Source organism: Nipponia nippon, unplaced genomic scaffold (assembly GCF_047370975.1).
Source record: "Nipponia nippon isolate SJK-2023a ecotype South Korea unplaced genomic scaffold, ASM4737097v1 scaffold_10, whole genome shotgun sequence".
In the NCBI taxonomy this organism is placed as follows: Eukaryota; Metazoa; Chordata; class Aves; order Pelecaniformes; family Threskiornithidae; genus Nipponia; species Nipponia nippon.
In genome coordinates, this window is record NW_028262291.1 from 19,403,020 (window position 1) to 19,423,190 (window position 20,171).

At 39.6% G+C, this 20,171-nt stretch overlaps 1 protein-coding gene across 5 annotated transcripts in view; it reads right to left on the minus strand.

Moving 5' to 3' along the window:
* The window catches only part of LOC104021080 (mucin-5B), a 64,212-nt gene that overhangs the window by 36,992 nt on the left and 7,049 nt on the right, over positions 1 to 20,171 (minus strand). For 4 of the 5 annotated variants that reach the window (XR_015701870.1, XR_015701869.1, XM_087745805.1 and 1 more), the window contains 17 exons: positions 19,336 to 19,423; positions 17,187 to 17,320; positions 16,559 to 16,784; positions 15,642 to 15,767; positions 14,775 to 14,892; positions 13,372 to 13,510; positions 12,668 to 12,769; positions 11,548 to 11,617; positions 11,159 to 11,296; positions 10,286 to 10,450; positions 9,328 to 9,422; positions 7,739 to 7,865; positions 4,471 to 4,723; positions 3,377 to 3,429; positions 2,881 to 2,981; positions 2,430 to 2,581; positions 498 to 636 (listed from right to left, as the gene is read on the minus strand). Coding sequence is in view for 3 of the 5 variants with exons in the window: in XM_087745805.1 (XP_087601931.1) it covers positions 498 to 636; positions 2,430 to 2,581; positions 2,881 to 2,981; positions 3,377 to 3,429; positions 4,471 to 4,723; positions 7,739 to 7,865; positions 9,328 to 9,422; positions 10,286 to 10,450; positions 11,159 to 11,296; positions 11,548 to 11,617; positions 12,668 to 12,769; positions 13,372 to 13,510; positions 14,775 to 14,892; positions 15,642 to 15,767; positions 16,559 to 16,784; positions 17,187 to 17,320; positions 19,336 to 19,423 (2,226 nt within the window). In the remaining 2 variants the exon portion in view is untranslated. The remainder of the gene's footprint in view (positions 1 to 497; positions 637 to 2,429; positions 2,582 to 2,880; positions 2,982 to 3,376; positions 3,430 to 4,470; positions 4,724 to 7,738; positions 7,866 to 9,327; positions 9,423 to 10,285; positions 10,451 to 11,158; positions 11,297 to 11,547; positions 11,618 to 12,667; positions 12,770 to 13,371; positions 13,511 to 14,774; positions 14,893 to 15,641; positions 15,768 to 16,558; positions 16,785 to 17,186; positions 17,321 to 19,335; positions 19,424 to 20,171) is intronic. The other variant, XM_087745807.1, reaches the window with a different exon arrangement.

Sequence of the window (20,171 nt, forward strand, 5' to 3'; positions counted from 1 at the left end):
CAGCCAAAAAGGTAAAAATATTTTTTCTTAAAATTAGCAAAACCAACGGTAATTTGGGGATGAGAAAATGTCACATTAGGTACTGTCTCATTACATGCAATTATTATATACGTGGCTCACATGTTAACCTCTATGTGCTTCTGTCATAACAAAAATACTGTCAGTCTTGGATGGCTGAGAGAAACACTTAGGTTTTCAACACCACACCAATTCCTTTCCCTTGCAGGTGCTGGAATTACATCAGGAAAGGGCTGTCCAGCCCAGGAGTTAATTGTTAAGGATCACACAGTGCCCTCTTGCGTCACTTCGGAGGGTTAATTGCTTTGCTTTTATACGGAAAATATCACCGTATCTGTTCTAGGTACAAGAGGAGGGGAGTAGGCTCTGCTCATCAGTGTTGACTTTTTTGCATGGGATAGCCCTTTAATTACTCAGACTGAATGCTACAATGTAAGCTGTGAAAAGCATATGGATAGCAAAGTAAAAAAAATTGATACCTGAGCTAGGATATAGTCACAGTCTCCCAGGAAATCAAATTTCTCCCCATCAAAGCTCATGTAATGCCCGTTTCCATACACAGTGCAGGTTCCCTTGCAGGGATTGTCTGTGCAGTTCCACTGCCTTTTGTTACAGGTGCTGGGAGGCGAAATGCAAAGAATCACAATCTTTGTATGAAGCACCCCAAACAGGCAGAGTCATTCAAAGGTTTGTCTTTTGCAGTATTTCAAAGAAAGCGATCATCTCTCACTCTTCCAGGTTTGCCCTCTCAACTGTTCTGAGAGCATGCCATGAGATGGCTTACTAATCAGAAAGTTCATGTTTACTACCAAGACATATTTGAACTTTGTCTATTTTTATTCTATTTTTTCCTTCAAATATCTTTTAAATTATTAAGTCCTGGAAGCAGAGAGTGGGGATTTAGGAGGTAAATGCAAGGTGAAGAACTGAATATTTCAACCATTTCTGAATATTAATCTGCGAGGCACCATGTGGTCAGTTGTGCTCCTGACTACAGTGGAGTGAACCAATATTATCCCTGTCTTCCCTTGTGTATTGGGTCTGGCTGAGATGGAATTAATTTTCCCCATAGCAGCCCTCATAGTGCTGTGCTTTGTATTGATAGCTAGAAAGGTGTTGATAACACACCAGTGTTTTGGCTGCTGCTGAGCAGTGCTTGCACAGCATCAAGACTGTCTCTCCAACATTCCCTCCTCACCAGTAGGCTGGGGGTGGGCAAGATCTTGGGAGGGGACATATCCAGGACAGCTGACCCAAGCTGACCAAAGGGGTATTCCATACCATATGACGTCTGCTCAGCAATAAAAGCTAAGAGAAAGGAGGAGGAGGGAGGGCATTTGTTATTATGATGTTTGTCTTCTGGAGTAACCGCTACACATACTGAAGCCCTACTTCCCAGGAAGTGACTGGACATTGCCTGCGAATAGGAAGCAGAGAATAAATCTGTTTTCCTTTGCTTTCACACATGCAGCCTTTGCTTTTGCGTTATTAAACTGCCTTTATCTTGACCCACAAGTTTTTTCCATCTTATTTTCTCCCTACCCCATCCTGCTGAGGAGAGGAATGATAGAGCGGCTTGGTGGGCACCTCGTGTCCAGCCAAGGTCAACTCACCACACCTTGACAAACTGTACCTCTAGTTCAAGGGGACCACAGACAGAAAATTTTAGTTGTTATACCCTTGACACAGAGACTGCAATTTTTTTCCCACGTGTGTCCTATTCTCATAAGAAAACAAAGCCCTCACTGCAATAAAACCTCTTAATGGACTCTGTGATATCAACAACTGCTTACAGGGTCTGGCTTCACGTGTTAAACTTGATTGCTTCTACCAGTGGTGATCAGATCAAAGTGTTTCTGGCTCTTCTTTTCTGTGCACCTTCTTGGCAGGACTATACCGTCAAAGCATTTTACCCACCATGATCAGTAATAACAGTGAAGTCTGTGGCAGAGTTATACCAGCAACTGGAGCAACTAGAACATTCATTTATCTTATTTGAGAACTATGCACCCAGAAGCACTGCAAGTCACTGGAAGATCATTGCGATTCCTCTAAATCCTTTTCTGAGGGTCAGCTGTGCCCAACAGACACAGAATCAATTCTCCCTTGTAGAATTACCAGCCATAGACCAACCTGGCTAAGGCTGGTACTTCAAAAGCTGGTGTGGAAGCAGTTTCCAGAAAAAGATAGAAATCATTTGGCAGAAGATCTTGGTACTTGTTCTCCCCAAGTGCAGGCTTGTGTAGCATGTTGCAGGGAGGAAATGTTTCCCCTTTTATTTTTACTAGAAGCCTGATGGCTCTAATGATGAAGAGAAAGGCTTCAAAATAACATCCTGCCCCATGGGCACACTATGCACAGACAATTTTAACAACCTTTATCACAAAACAAGGCTCCCTGAAATAACATACCATGTGTTGCAGTCCACTTTGATGGTTTCTCCAGGTTTATAAAAGTGTCCTCCATGGACACATGGGCATTGATCTTTGGGAATACATCTTCCACTGCCATCCAATACCAGCCCATCAGGACACATGCAGCCAGAAACACATTCTGTGACATACTGCATATATAAAGATATAACACGAGGCAACTTGTTAATGGACAGAAAGTACAGGGAACCAGCAGAGGTGCTAGCTCTGGATGTTGAACTTCTGGATTTTTTAAAAAATTCTGTAACTGTAAGTTAGTGACAATCAAACTACAGGTATCACAGCTACGTGGGTAGCTATAGCTGTTGTGTTATCAGTAAAGTAGTCAGTCTGTGAACAGCGTAACATGTTACCGTCAGCATTTGTTAAGGACAATCATACATGCACAATCATGTTGTCCCATGCTCCTGCTAGGAGGTGAAGTCCTTACACAGTGCATGTCCTGCGTCTTACAACTTTTCTGACACTCTGATCCAATTGCACCGGGACCTGCAGAGCTGCAGTTGAAGTAATACATAGGAGCTGGGCAATCTATAGGAGGAAGAAAACATTTTAGAAAAGTAATTTAGTGAAAACGATAAGGATCTCATCAGCAATTGTAAAACAGAGCAGAGCATTTCAGAGAGCAGCATGTGTCATTTATATTTACATTTACAGTTTCTATTAGCTTTTGCTTCTGCCCACCAACAGTGCGGGGAGAAGGAGGCAGATAACTTCTAAGCTTTGGGAAGTATCTTCATCTTTTAAAGAATTCAGCAAGTCTGGTGACATTTTTACAAAGACAACTATTATGGATAACCAGCACATTTCAGGGAGAAGGCAAAAATGTGCAGAATACTAAAATGTTGCAGAAAGTGAGTGATAACACAGAAAAACATTATAAATACTAGCTGATGCCATAATGCCATTATTTAACAAAATCTCACCTTTTACCAGGACAGTTTCTCCAATGCAGTCTAATCTTCCTTGAATGCATTTGCTAAAGAGATTCCATAAAATGAAACAAATCAGCTCTTTGCACATTTCTCTCTCACTAGAGAGAAAGGCACCGCAAAGCTTCACGTCAGACAAGTAACAAATTCCTATCAAAATGAATATTTGGTACAGCTCTCAGGTTCACAGACATGAATTACCATCCCCAGAAGGAAGATTAAGACACCCAGCTCTTAAATACTCTTCCTTCATCTGCCACTGGTTTACCATGTGTTTTCCCTATATCAAGATTTTCCTAAACATCTATTTTCCACTCTGTGAAATGAGACTAATACTTTCTTACATAAGAGACCTCTTAAAATACTAAATGAATCTGTGTTTAAAAAATAGTCTAGAATCCTCAGAAAAAAAATATGGGAGTTGGAAGGGAGAGAGAGAGAATATGTAGACATCTAAAGATACAAATAAATTGTTTGAATAAAACAGCCTTCCCCTGGTATTTGTTTGCATTTCTGCCCTGCACTGGTTGAAAATGAGAAAATAACAACTGTTTTTCACTGCAGATGCAAATTAATTATGTCATTTTTAGTATTTTCCCTGAAATTTATCTCTCTCTCTCTTCTTTTTAAAAAAACTCAGTTTAAAACCTGAGATTTTGGGGGTTTTCCTGGACCACTTTTATTTTTTAAATAGTCTGCAAGATGGTATGTTGAAGAGGGTGTTTTTTACTTTGCTTTTTTGTTTCAAAGCCAGAAAGTCCCCCAAGCCCCCTGTCTTCTAGAAAACTTGCTCCCACTGTATATGGATATTTTTTACACAACAATGAACTTTGCATAAAGATAGATTGCAAACATTACTCTACTTAACATGTTTTCAGGTTCTCGTTTGCTAGCAGGAATATAGGATATTAACCTTTGCTGTGGCTGCACTTCCTGCCAGGGGAATATTTGCTTCGGTACAATCTAGGAGAAATTTGTCATTATTTCTTACGGTAAAATGACACCATTCAGGGATTAGAGCAGGGACTTCCCCAGTGAGCCCTGATGCCCCCCAGGTATGAAGCCTTTGCATCATCAGAGCAGCTTACCACATCAGTTTGTCCTCTTGGAAGGAGTTGCCAGGCTGAACAATCTTGCCTTTGTAGTAGCAGGGACAGTCATCTGGAGTTACACATTCCTCCTCGTCATTGAGGTAGGTCCCTTCAGGGCAAGCACAGCCCTCCATAGGAGCGATCTGAACTTTACACAGCGGATCAGGTTCATCCAGCGAGCGGCAGGACTGGTTACAGTACTTCACGCTATAGTTATAAACCATAGTCTCAGGACACTCCTCAGAGGGATCTTTGCAAGAGAAATAAAATGGATGTATGGCCTTCTCTGTGCAATCATCACTCATGCTGTTAATGCAGCTTTCTGCATGTTGGTAGCCATGTTGGTCTGGAGGAAGTCTGCTCACATAGCCTAAACTATGTGACACTGAATACTGAAATACTCAGCAGGGTATATCTTGACTGAATAAGGAAATCAGTATAATTCTGTAATTTGTACAATCTACATTTCTATCTAATGCCAAGAACTGAAACCAATAACTTCTGACTTGTAGCTAAAAATTAATTTTCTGTCCTTTACTAATGATTTCTTTGGCTGGGAATAATTTAAGAAATGAGCATATTTTGTAAACATTAAATTTTAATGTTAAATGGGCAGTACCAAGGAACTCTGCTAATCATTTGATGCTACCAAAGAAAGTGTGTTTGAATTCTCATGGATATGTTGAGGAAAAGTCTTGTTGCCATCCTCTTGGGAAATGAGAAACAACAGTTTCTAAGACCTCTGGGTGGACCAAACAGTTAAATACCATAATCTAAAGAGCTCAACTGACCCTGTAAGACAGTGAAAAGCTGGTTAATTTTCACAGGCTACCAAGAAACAACACCTTCAAAACTCTGCCATAAAATCTGCAGTAGTGATCCATAAGGACGACATCAAATTTTGTCAGGAAATATCACCTGCATTAAGGCTGTGGTTTTCAAGAAAGCCTGGCATTCAGATTCCTCTGAAATTCAATGATCTACTCATCTTGAACCTCTTTCTAAGTCACAATTGCATATTTAATCCCACAGCTGTTTTTCAGATACACATAGACGTACTACAAGGTACAGGGGGGTTGTTCATGGGTAATTGTGCTAATCAACTTTGCAGCAATGTTATCACCATATTGGCAATAGTTTTCATGCTTAAACAAAGCTCTGTATGGTTTTCCAGTCCACGACCATAGTACACTTTCTTAGATTAGTTAGTGTGCTAGGTTTGTGTACACATTCAAAACCACCACCTCCACCAACAAAAAACAGTTGGTTTCCTGGTCTTAGACGGAGCAGGCATGATATCCTGTGTATAAATCAAGCAGGCCATATTCTCTTACTTTATAGGCATACAATGAAAACGTAGTAACTGGTATTTGTAAATCAAAATAGGCCAAATAAGAAAGATATTAATAAAGATGTTGAACATTAGTTTACATCAGATTTACCTGAATGGGTGTCTCAATTGTTAGCTATTAATGCAATAAAATAATGTGTTTACTTTCTCCCTTTAATTTTTCATAGAGGAAAAAGATCAATTTTGGTAAAGTGATATCTGGTAAGAAAAAGGTTATTTGATTATAGTACTCATGATCACAGATTTGTAATCTTAGATTACATACATCACAACTGGAGGCATGAGTGCAGAGAACATGAGCATACCAAAGATAGCTTCAAGCTAGCTTGCACAAGGAGTGCTAGAAAAACAGTGCCATGACTTAGCAGAGGCTACTAACCCCCATGGTAATCAGTAACTCAAGTAATGGTTCATGCTTCCACTAAAGATTGTGTCACATACACACACTGCCAATAGCTAGCTAGTAGGTTTTACTTATTTTATACACTCTACTGACTGTGATGTAGAAATTCATTTAGGATATAACCTGCCTTGGATGCTGCCTGCAGCCTGGCACAGCTGGACACAGCTGTAGGAGCTGAAAGAGCCTTTCCAGCCCCTGCAATGGGACAGATCACTGAGAGTGACTGTCCTGGCCCATTTATTCTTTCACTCATGAATAGCACAACCTTCAATCTTATCACAGGCATGTTCGCAAAAGATTATTTCTTCTTAAATAAGGCCTAAAATGATTGTGCTGATTAAGCCATTAGCATTTTTTTCCCAAGATTACTGCACTATTTCAGTCAATATTACCTACTGTGCCATGAGTCCACAGATTTCAGTCTGCAAACCAGTCTCACTTTGGCATAAAAAAGTCAGTAATTCTATGTCAGTAACAAAGCCTTCAATAAACAGGGACTGTGTCTCGTACACAAATCTGCACAATTCTAGGATAATTTGCTGTGGACTACACTGTGTTCCCTTTGAATTATTTCAGCACAGGTTTATTAAATTGTTCTTACTGCAATCTTAAATGCCTTCAACAAAGCAACATTCCGGTTACATTGCTTGTCTCTATTAAATATCCCAGCTAGCCTCTAAGTCAGGCAATTAAATAGAACATAGCTGCATCAAAGCTGCATAAAAATGTTTCCTGTTCAGATGTGTTATTAGTCAAGAAACGCATACATTTATTTTCATGTTGATATAGGCAAATCTCACTTAAACTATCTGATCATCAATGGAAAAGCAGAAATGTTGAAGTAAAATTCAGGAGCTGGGACTTCTGAGTTTTATTCTCAATTCTGATACTATCTCATAATAAATTCTGGCAGTGCCAAAGAAAAATATATACATGTGTAGACTCCAAACCCAGGATTTAGTGACAGTGTATATGTCTGAGAATTTTTATTCATTTGTTAGATAGTCCTGAGCTGAAAATGCCTTTAAACACTTTCACATTCACAGGTATCACCAATATATATTTATTATAAACCATTACTATTTTACTGTAACATGGAAAAATGCCATTAATGAGAGTGATGCTGTTTGTATGGGCAATGTCTGAGACAAGAGGGCTGAGATGAATTGCAAAAAAGGTATCAGAATTAAAATACATGGGGAGGCCCATGTATTCAAAACTAACCTAATTGCAACTCCTTGTTGTGATTTGATTAATACACCTTATACTCTTCCGCTTCTCGGAGTACTGAATTCACTTAATATTTTGCGCAAGAAACATGCATCATAAGAGCATGAAGTGGACATGAACTGACTTTTGCAGGCAAAATTTTTTATAGAATGTATGCTTATTCTAGTTTTCAAAGACCCACTAACTTGATGACTAAGCGTAGAAGATACTGACTGCCACAGGCTAGGCTCTCCTGAAGCTGTTCCCCCATTACCCTACCCAAGATATTTTAGGATGCATACCACAAATGCCCTGCCTCCAGCCCTTCAGGGACACGCCTGCTGCAGCACAGTCTCTGGAGTAAGTAGAGAGCACACTACACAGTGCAACTTCACTCTTCTCAGCATTACATGTGTCATACATACATTTCTAGGGGACAGAAAAGTACATGGGTATTATATGCCCAGCTCACAGACGAAATAGGGAAACATATAGCAATTCAAAAAGTAGTCAACCAATATATTTTTTAAAAAGTATTATTACCAATGAAACTTAATTTGTAATAGCTCTAAGAGAAAATGTATGCTAATTAAATGCTATGCAAACCTAAGAAATAGGAAATCTATTACAGTCATGTAACTGCAATGACGTTATGTCTAACACATTACAGCACTAAGAAATGTCTATAGCAGCCTCCCATGAAGATGTACAATCTAGGACATGTCAAAATATGTCATCTGAAAATACTGCATGGCGACGATTGGCACTTGTGTACCTATCTAGTGTGTAGATAAGATACACCCAATTAAACGACAGGTACATAACAGAAGATGGCTTAATAGGGAATCATATGTAATGACATCTAAGGAGCTAGTTACGTAAATATAAAAGGGATTTAAAGCTCAAGTTCATTTAACTGAGAGGCTGGACAGAAGAACCCAGATACAGCCAGTCACTCAAGAGCAGTAGGGTCATACTGCATAGATGGTGACTTTTCCTGCCATTATTGATGTGGGAAATGTTTCCATGAATCACGGTTTAAAATCTGATGAGATCAGCAGGAGTAACTGACATATCCATAAGAAACTGGTTATTACTTTTCCTTAATTTAAAATTGCAAATTCCTTTTTTACTTATAGTTAACATGCATTCTCAAGCAGACATATTTTCTGAGGGAAACTTGGGAGAGGTAAAAGCATAAGCCATCTGTTTAAATGTACCTCAAGACACATTAAATTTTAGGCAAAATCTCAGGCTCAGGTATTTTCTCAGTAAGTTGTATCACACACCCCCCCTACATTAATTTTCTGCGTTTTTGCAGAAACTTCTTTACTATTCACGTAAGTGCAGCAATTCTCTAGCTCAGCCAACTTCCTCAACAGCGTTTTAGAGCTGTACACCAAGAATAGTTATGGGCAGCTTCTTGCATTCTAAATACAAAGAGACTAACATGATTCCACAGTAATAAATGGGATATAAGCTATGTAAATACAGTATATAGTCTCCCCCTAGATGTGAATTTTAAACCAAGTCAGAGGGAATCCATGGGGCTGAAAAAACTCTCAGTTCAATTCCACACAGAAACACTGATTTGGCTTTTCAAAAAGTGAACAGTTTTCAAGAACAGTAAACCCATTTTTTCCTATTTGCTTCTGGATCATGCAACAGAACTGTCAGTGATGGTAGTCACTTAATATTTTCAGGGCTGCAGCCAAAAAGGCCCACTGTATCTTGCATAAACTCTCATTTCACTATTTTTCTCATCAACATCAGTGAACTTCTTTGCAAACAGACATTGCGGTAACCTGTTTCACTCCCCTAGGCCATACTAGCTTCATCACAGATCAGTCTCTGGACTAGATTAAACCACCCATGTAGACCAGTGCCTTACCTTGAGGTACACAGAAGGGTCTACAACAGAATGGCAGGCAGCAAACAGACTGCTTGTATTAGACAGAAGACCACACCAATGCTGGGCAAATTTTTCTGAAGTGGGAAGAAATATCATTGTCCATAGTCACTTAAAACACATTACTATCTGAATCAATATTCTTATCAGGTATCACACAGAACTAGAATGTCCTGAAGTGTTCAGATAATGCTGGAAGGAAATATGGGGCATTAACATACCAAGGTGATAAGCATAGTCGGATGGGTAACAAGCTATCTCCCTAAAACAAAGGTTTCACCTTCCAAGTACTAACACTATTACTTTGGCTGGATTTTCAGAACATCTGCAAAAACTCTCCATTTTCATAATTTTCCATCAACCTTTCCTAATTCTTTACAGTCAGGCAATTCTTTATAGTCAAGCAATAACATCAAGCATGTAATAATCAGTGAGTTGTGTGGCTATAAGCTGCACCTTTAATTACAGGTGGCAATACTTCGGAGAGTACAGTCTGAATCCTATATATATCCAAACCCAGCCAAAGTGAGAAACCGGACAGGGCACCTAGTACAGTACAATGCTTGCTGAAGTCAGTACTGTTGATAACTTATTCCTTTTGACTTCAGCACAGCTGTAACATCCTAGATTGGATGAAGATCTTGCCCAAACATTGACAACCGAGTATGCTCTGCCTTAAACCTAAATTGTTCCATTGATGCTATGTGTGTTTTTCAAGTCATCAGTGAAGAAGGTGTTGTCTCTTTCCCCAGCAGTGCAGTTGTTTTGCTTTAAAGGCAAAGTTGTCACCTTAAAGACCTGCAAAACCCAATGTGTTTTCTCTAGTAATAGCCTCAAAGGCAGTGGCTTTTGAGGTTTATGAGATTTCTAAAGCTTTTTTGGTTATGCATCATGTGAAAATTATTCAGCACTGATAATCCAGGGATGAAAAGCCTGCTACCTTTATCCACACTGTTTGAACAAGGATCTTCAAAGTTGTCCTCAACATCAAAACAGCTGGCTCTAGTTTTCCATGAGTTACCAAAAGCAGAAGCTGAATCTTCCACAGCTCCAGTGACTGTTCTGAAGTCGTCAGTCTGGATGTTATTGAAATTGCCGCAAAGACCTTGTGTGGGTGGCAGGAAAAAAAAAAAAAAAAACAAAAGAAAAGAAGAAATCACTACACGAGTGGACAAAGAAATGGCTTGTAGATGAACACTCTTAGCTCTACAATGGATCTCGCCTGAGAGAAGCCCATTTTCCTTCAGAGACTTCTTGATGTTCCCACAAATCAGACAGGACTCTGTCTTTAGAGCATAATTATTATTTTTCTGCATTACAGTAGCACTTAGTTATAGCACAGAGATTGGAAGCTGCTAAAATGTGCTTCAGTAAATGCTGGCAGACAGAGAACTGCTGTCCTCAAAGGCTTATAAGCAAAGGAAATCACAAAAGCAAAACAAAACGGGTCAGAGAGACAGGATGTAATCCCATTACACAGCTAGGAACAGAAGCACAAAAAGCTTAAATGACGTAAACAGGAGATTGGTGGCAAAACCACGAACATAGTCTGCATCTCGCAAGTCTCTGATGAAGGCTTTACAGATAGAGTCTAAAAGATGTGCACACACTAATCATCACAGAGATTATCTAATTTTCTTCAGCAAACTGAAGGATTTAGCCAACACTTTGTTTCAGGAAGGCTATAGATTTAACCAAGGGTTCTAACATATCAAAGTCAATATAAAATCAAATAATTTGTTCACTCTAAAGTGATAGACAAGCAGCTATAACTCAGTTTAAGAGCAAACTGAAAGAGCATGATGTGTCCTACCAGATGTGCGATTCTGATAAGAATGATCGACTGTTATGGAGAGCTGCATTACAGGTTTCATTTGCACTCGAATCCGTACTCCAGTTGAGCTCAAGATTTTGATGAAAAATGTAGAGGGTCTGAAGATGGTGATGCCATCTAAAGAGGAAAAAAAGAAAAAAAGAAGATGTATGCACCTGCAAATCTTTATGAAGCTGAGTAAACAGGAACTTCTGTTTACCAGTGCATCCAGTGTAACACAGGAATTCCCAGGGAGATTCAGACCTAGTATCCACCTCAGTCAAATGACCTAACTATGAGCAGGACCATGTTTTTTTTTCTGAGAAAGGAGCAGGAATCCCTCTGTAATAGATGTAGGCTAGTCTGGGGAAGATGTGAAGGACATTTACCTTTGCTTACTGGCAGCTTCACAATGAAATTGTTCATGTAGATATTTCCACAGGAACATATTTTTATAGTCTGCAAGGAAAAAGAAAAAAGAAAAAAGCCCACAGTAGTGAATGCATATGACATGAGACAGACAACAGCAACCTGACAAGCTTCATTAAGCATTAAGAAGTAGTGTCTTCAAAACATGATAACCTCTGGGATCAACGTAACTCAGTGTCTGGATGCCATACAGTAACATAGGGCAAATCTCTAGGCCATAACAAAAAATTATAAACCCTCTCCATAAGCAACAGCTTTGACTGAGTGCCCTCACATACCTAACAGGTTAGTTATCTTCTTGAGATTCACATGTGAGATATTACGTGTAGGTTTGAATCCATCTTGTTGGAAATGTAACATGCCCAAAATGAGAGCTATGTGATTCAAACTCCCTCAGTAGTCAATGGAGGGAGACAGGCCTCTCCAGAAGAACACCTCATACCTCAGGTGGGCTGACTTGTCCTTTGGAGATCCCCATCTTCCTTTATTGGCTATAGAAGGAGGTTAGGTATTGGATCTCCTAACAAGGTTAGGACTGTACCAATTAAATACCAGGTGGACAGAATGAATCTGTATAACTTTAGGAGTGCATAAATACCATAGCCCTAACTCAGCTTTCACTGAATTCAGTTTGAATCATGGCATAATCTTCAGTAGGAGAAGCCTCTGGCTTCATTTGGAAAATTCTGCTGCTTCACTCATTGCATTAGGAAAACCATCAGGACTCAGAACTGTTGTAAAAAGAAGGGGATCTTTTCTTGTAGAAATCTCAATCTTTCAAAAAGAAACAAGTGAAAAAGTTTGAAGCCACGAAAAAGAGAGGGAAAGCTGGCAAGGATAATTTTTAGCCATCTACCTCTAAAGAAAACGGAAAAGCCAGAATCCAAAAGAACTGGAAAGGAAATAGCTCTTGTAGAACAAAACCCATAAACACATGCACTGCATCATCTGCTGGTATTAGTCTTGCAGTCTCAGGACTGCCAATAGACCAAAATGAGTCCACAGTGTTAGAGAAATGCCATCTTCGAACCTAAATGAAAGTGACATATAATGTGTTACTAATTAAAGCAAGTTACTTACAGTTCTTCCTAGTGTGACTAATACATTCTTTAAGCAAGTCATTGTCTTTGACGTCCCACACTGGATGATCTCGCCAATCACCACAAATGTGTCATCAATATTCTGAAAAGATGTGATAAAAGGGATGCACAGACATTGTTAGCATGTTACAGGAAGGGAGCTAGAAGAGAAAAAAGGTGTCTCTGAAAGGTTAAAAAGGAATAATGAAAGAACTGAGGCATTTAATCTCTAACTACGAACTGCTTTACTTCATTGGCAAGGTCAATAATGTTCACTGCCTTTCCTCTGCACTCTGTTTCCTTGCTATCAACCTGTGTGGATCACGTATTTGCAGACAGTCATGTGCAATTCAAACTTTTTGCAGAAATTTTTGCTCATCCACTTCCTTTTGACAGTCACACATGAAGAAAACTTCATGAAAAATGCTTAAATCTACACTAATACATCCAATAAGAAAATTAATTAATTTAAAAAAAAGATATAAAACTATGTTGAAGCTGCAAAACTTTAATGCTAAACATCAAGCAACTGACTTGCAATCCATTGCAAATGGGAAAATTTATGGGGTTTAAGACTGAGCATGTGTTGAAGTGCTTTGCTGAATTGGTGCCATTTAATTAAATTAAGTCATATAAAGCTCCAGCATAGCTTAATGCCTCATGCTACTCAAGAGATTTAGGACAGAAATGGGAGACTGTTCATACCTTAGCTAAGACATAATGGCAGTTGCCATGAAAATTGAATCTCTTATTATCAAACGTTGTTATATGGAATCCTCCATCTATATTGCAACTTCCAGAACAGGGGAGAGAGATACAGCTCCAGTGGCCTCCTTTGCAAGTACTGTACAAAACCCAAAAAGGAACAGTTAGAATAAACATGGCTTTAAAGGAGCAAAGGTGAGATAACATCTGTACCTGAACCTGCACAGATGACACCCTCTTTGTCTTTTTAGCTTGTTATTCAGCTGCTTATTAAATCCCTGTCGGAGAAAGACTTTATATTAGGCTCTTAAAGTTGAATGCCTCTCAATGAGAGAGTTAACTGCACTGGGCTTCAAACTAGTTCCTTCAGAGAGACACTGAGATGGTCAAGCAAGAAATGTTTTTCAGGGCCTAAATTGTTGACTTGACTTTTTAAAGAAAGGAAGAACTTCTTCAAGCAGGATCTTGCAATATTTTATCCTACTGATGCAACTATTCAGCAAGTTGCTGATGCAACATTTCAGCAACTGATTGTGGAGGACCTGAGATAATGAGCAGTTACAATTCTTAGAGCTGTGCACACAAGAGGAGAAACAGCCTGGCCATATTAGCTCAGGCTTTGTGAGGAGTAAGTGAGGATGTGGCTAGATGGGAACCACCCAGAGCTCATCAAGTTTAGTTCCTCAAAATTACAGGTTTTGAGGAGTATTTCCTCAAAATGCAGGAAATATTTGATCCAAAGGGGTTTGCAGAACATCTGGCCTACCCCACCATGCACCACAGCATATTTCATTCCTCCTTATAGTAAAGGTTAGGCCTATGTTCAAGAAGCGATGCTGTGTCACAGGAGCTCAAATTATATATATGACTGTTCATTCACTAGATGGATATCAGAGTAAGAAATAAAACTGTTTTCAGAATAATATACCTGAGGTCTTTTCACCTCTCACTAGTGCAGAGTGGGGATGGGTTCAAGCTACAGGGTTTTTTCTAAATCAAATCATTCTCAACGATCCGGACTTTTGAGATTCAGGCCTTGAAACAGCCTTTTGTAGATCTAGAGGTGGCTGGAAATGTAACTCATTAACATGGTATGACTCCTTGCCTCACTTCAGTGGCCAATGCCTCTGAACTAACCAGCGAAGGGTCTCATTTGTCTGCATTCTGAAATCTTGAGCTCAGTTTTTGCTGGCAGTTCCAAGTGAGGGTGGTAACTATGTGAGGTTGAGGACTAGCTCTAAGTTTTCCTGTACTGTTGAAATTCAGACCCAGGTTTTGCATTGTTATTTAAGACAAATACTAGGAACAGGAAAAAAAAAAGGAGAAAAGAACAGAATGCAACTCATCAACACGCTGAAATAAATGCCTCTGCCTTGTTAGTGCAATCAAGTTCACAACAGTACCAGTTTTGGCAGGGAGTGGAGTAAGTCCCTCCAGATGAGTAGACTTTGCCTTGAAACATACAGGGGCAGCTGTCTCTGGGGATGCATTTTTTGCCACCGAGGTCATCAAGGATTGTTCCTGTTGAGACACATTGGCTAGTTAATATTGCTTTGGTGAGTTTGGGAAACACCATCAAGGAAGATTAGAGTAAGGAAAAAACTCTGGAGTATTCTGTAAATGAATGGGATATGTTTTAAGGAAAACACCACACCAGGCCCTTTCAGGTGTTAATGGATGAGAAACATTTCTTACTAGAGCTCACATGAAAGCACTGCAAAACCCAAAGAATATCTCTGCAAGTTACTGGAATTTGTCACTGTGAGCAGGATTATCAAGTGCCAGATTGCAAGAACGTGAGCCAGTTTCCATCCTTTTCTAATAGCGAATCTAACAGAAATTAGACCCTCATCTTAGCCCCTACTTCACGTGCAAACTTATACATGTACATACCCAGCAATGCATTTATATTACGTGTGACTTAAGCTACAGCAAGACCTAGCCTCGCAACAGGGACGCACCTCACCAGACATCTTCGCCTGCATTCTTACTGTCTAGAGAACACCTCTGCTCTTTCCACACCTGTACCATTTTTTTCTGTCTAGTCCTTAGAAATCTTTCCCTCCCCTCCTCCAGTGTCAGGATCTTGAATCTTTAGAGATCTGGTTCTTCCAAGAAGAAAGTTCTTAAATTATGCTAGAAGAAACAGTTTATTCATTGGTTTTAGTGTAAAATGTTAAAGAAAAAGAACTGCCAATAACTGAAAGGGAACAACCTCCCTCTTTGTCCCTTGATATGTGTGACCCATTGGAAGAAGTGAACTGCCTTACCAGGAGGACAGAAACAGCCATCCGTACACGGGGCTTTACAAATCTTGCTCCTTTCTGGGTCGGCGCATGTGTCAGCACAGGAGTTTCCACATTCCATGTACTCCATGTTGTTTGGGCATTCCTGATCTGCAAGACCAAATGAAAATGGGGTATGTTAATGATGTATTTATAAGAGCTCTCAAGTCATTATATCACTACCCAACTCCTTCTTCCTCCTTTCCCCCATATTTTGTTTGTAAAACTTTCTATCCAGATGTGTCATGTTTTTTTAACGTCTAAAGGAACTTTTTATGGTCACTTTTACTTCCTCTTTGGAGAAAACAGTACTGCTGGGAAATATGAGTTACTTCACATTATTTTCCTAGCTGAAGGTTGGCTGAAGTCATGATACAAGCAAAGGGCACCAGAATCATTTATGGACTCATAATAGTTTATTTTTGCCTGAAGCATCAGTCATTCTGCCATTAATTTTCTAACCCAATCCACACCAGCATTTTGGGAGAACTACCTGTAGCCTTCCCCCGAATTTACAGTGATTTCCTGCTCGATACCTGCGGCTACTGAATATGAAAGCACAGGATAAGCTAAGGACAAACACATTAGACTTCTCAGTGACTTCTTCTGACTAGATGTCAACATTTAAAACAAGGCTATTTATGAATTAACTGTGCATGGTAAAACTCAAAAAAGAACTGGAGAAACTTAGCCATAAGGAAGAGGGGGACAATATTAAGATATAGTTCTCATTTAAGGAGCGAAATCAAGTTATATTTGTAGAAGCTTTTCCATTAACAATGTTTCTGTCAAAGTACTTCCACAGATTGATTCACAGTAGTTAACAGAGCTCCTAGCTTTGCTCTGCTGGGATCAGCATACATGCATATATGTCTAACCTGAAAGAAATCTCCATCACTTACAGCAAAGTTCTTTGGTTCTCCATTTCCCAGGGTCTCCCTTCCGGAGGACACAGTCTCGAGAGTACTGGTTTAAAGTGCTGCATATGCAGCTGGAAACCAAATCAGAGTGAGAAGAATTAACTGCACAGTGGCACATATCCTCAGTGCAGGTCTCTACATAGTCATCAAATGCAACCACTTTGGGGCAATTTCCAAAATGGGACATAAGTTTCTTGCATCTTTTTTTCTGTAAAAAAGAAAAGAATGAAAGGAAAAGCTATACTTGACATTTTACCAACTTTCAGGTTTATGGATGTGCATCCCAATTTTTGATGACACAGTTCCAGAGTTGCAGGATAATTCAGGTTGGAAGGGACCTCAGGAGATTATCCAGTCTAACTTTCTGTCATGAGGTCATTTTCCTTGGACTGGAAACTGTCATTCAATTGTGCATTTTCCCACTATCTATTTCTTTAACACTATAATAGGATATTCTTTCAGCTATAAGATCAACATTTTGCTCAGATTCATGGGCAGACTCCTGAAAAATTCAGTTCAGTGCATGCTCTGTAATTAACACTTGTTCCAACATAGTCTCTCCAGGGCTGTAGTTCAGGAGGGTTTATACTACTTGGCCACACATACTTACATATTTACTGCATCTATCATCTTCCCTCCTAGGATGTCTTCCAGTGTGGTCATCCGGACTCACATCAGCACACTTTTCTGATGGATCCTCTACTTTGTGGAAGTTCCCAAACTGCCTTGGATGCATTTTATACCCTGCAAAATCCCCAGATGCATCTAAGTAACTGCCTGCAATTCTTTTGATCAGTTAATGTGCTGTAATGATGCACTTAATCTTTGGGCTCTAAGGCAATATGCTCTTCACCAAATGCCCAAAATTAACCACAGCATTCATATTGTAGAGGGTGACAGCCTGATATAACTTCTGTTGGGTTAGAGCCAGGAATCTGGCACACTTGTAATAAGGCCTGCTGTCAGCCTGGGCATTTATAATTACATGAGACTCTTGACCTTCCTATTGCACCTCATCATTTCCAAAGACTTCTGTTCATTATGGGTGTATTTGATCTTACAGAGTTTTTTATTTGCATGTGTAATGGTCATACATTTTAGTTTGCCTTCTACTATTGAAACCTAAAGTAAAGCCTTAGGTGCCTATGTTTGTAATCATCTGGAAATCTATTACTTTTTACAGGCTAGAGAAGACGGGAAGAGGGAGCAGGAGGAAGACAGGCATGCAATACCTGTATGTAACCAGTTGGAGGGGTGCATTTTCCCAAAGCATTACCAGAAACTTGATCCTGGATGTGAGAACTCCTTCTGACAAAGTTTGAAATTTATATATTTTTATGGGGTCTATGCATAAATTGCCATTCTCTGTTGGGTTTTTTGGTTGTTTTTGTTTTTTTTTTTTAAAAAGTTTAATAGGCAGATTTCTGACCAGGTCTGTTCTCCTATACTGGCTCAGTCCCTTAACTAAGTGCAGGCCTGAAAGAATGACTTCCACAAAAGCATTGTTTTCAGGTGCTTTACCACTAACTTTTCTGGAAACAGAAGCCCTTCTAAAGCCCTGACCTCTTGGAGCCATGTGATTTGCCAAGGATCTCAACTGACATTAAGAATGTCAAGAATAGTTTCATGAAGAGCTGCTCCATGCAGAAATGGCATTTTTCTTCCTCATAATTTTTTTCCTCAAGAGAAAAGAGTCTGAAAGTGAGAAGAAATTTTGGACCTTTACATGCAGTGAATCTTAGCTTGGGCAGGCAGACTGACTGCTGCCTGATCAGCCCAGGGAGAAGGATGTATTCAGAGCAGAAAGGAGGGACTTAGGAGGCCACGTGTTTCCCGGGTGTGGGAACCTGTTATCTGTGGAACCAGATGCATAAAAGAAGAGCCTGTTTTTCTTAGAGCAATGCTTCTCAGTAGCAAACTGTTTCTTCAGAAAAATTTGAGCCAGCTTTAGTTTTTACCTATTGTGTTTGTGAAGTAAAGGGCAGAAACATGACTAAGATGCATCCAAAAATCTTAATATGAAATATGAAAATGAATGCTAAATCTATTGCTACAAGTGGTATTTTTAATAGTATCTCAGGATTCTTTCTGAATGGGTGAGGTAGATGACAATATTTTTCTGGTGACTTAAGAAGCCCAGGTAGTACATGAAGGGATGATGTTCTAAATTTGGCTTCGGTCCTGCAGCTAATATCCTATGATGCAGGTTTCTTTCCACTCATACAACCTGCTGCAGGATTGTAGCCTCAGCTGTTTGCTGTGTTGGCCTCCTTCCAGTTCAGTGCAATATCTGAAGGTGTCAGTGGATGGCACCACAGTTTCTGCAAAGATGCTCAGTGAAATCTCTCTGGCTCAGTGATGATGCTTTCATTTCATTACAGAAGCAAAAATAATCACATTGATAACCAGCTGTAAAATGTTGTTCTGAAGGACAGAAAATGCACTCATGCCTCATTTGAGACTACAAGTTCCTTAAAGTTTGCTACTATCAGTGGGAAGCCTGGCAATGTTGCTGCATGATAGCCAGGCAATTAATTTGGGTCAAAGAGGTTTGAGACTCCTGCAAGTTTGCAAAGAGCAGAGAAACCCAAATCATCCCAGAACCTCTTAAAATACAACTCGTGTATATGATAATGTTCATGTATTTCAGAGTGTCTGTCAGGAAATCTGAAACCCAGCTCAGGGGAAACAGGTATCGAGTTTTGTGTCACATATTAATAGTTCTCTTCTATGTGGAATATGCTGTATTCATGGCCTACCATCCAAAATCAAGTCATTCTTCTCATTGCCATCATAGTTCCCACACAGACCACATATTTTCTCTTTATATGTTTCTTCCAGGTCCAGCTACAAAACAAAAGGAAAGAGGAAACCCAGAGTTTAAAGGCTTTTCCCCACACCAGCAGCACATGTTACAAAGTGGTTCACAACAGAAAAGCACAGTAGCAGAAATGCTCATTACCAAGTAGCAGCAGTCTCCTTTTCCATTACAAACCTGCCATAAAACTTACCTGCAGACAGGTTGAATTTACATGGGAAGATAATCCTCTAGCAATTGTCATTCCTACCTACTAAAGGGCTAACCGAAGCATGCTAAATACTGGACTAATCCTTGGACTGGTGTGTCCCAGTATAGAGACACTGATATATTCCCATGTGGTATCTCTTGTAAGGTACCACAGCTCCACTCTGGGCAGGTCAGATAATTGTGCTCTGATGCTGGATGCTGCAAAGCAGCAGCTTCTGGTGAGCTTTTAGCCATATCTAAGTTTTTTTCTAGTCCGTCGGCTAAATGGAAAACTTCATAGCATTTCTAGGGGTGAGTCTGTCCAGCGTAACTTTTTCTGCCCATACTTGGGGGCAATAAAGAGCCAGGTTAGCACATTATTGCCTTGCTAGATAAAACTACTGCACCTAATCACTCCTACATACTTGGAGGGTAGTACTGGCATCACTCAGGTCCACCAAAAAACGTCAATGCTTTTCCTACAAGTTTGTCACCTAAAATTGTGTCTGTATTACAGTGCCTGTAATACTTCAGGTATTAATTAGTACAGGGGAAGGGGGGAAGCAAATACTTCATTAAATCACAATT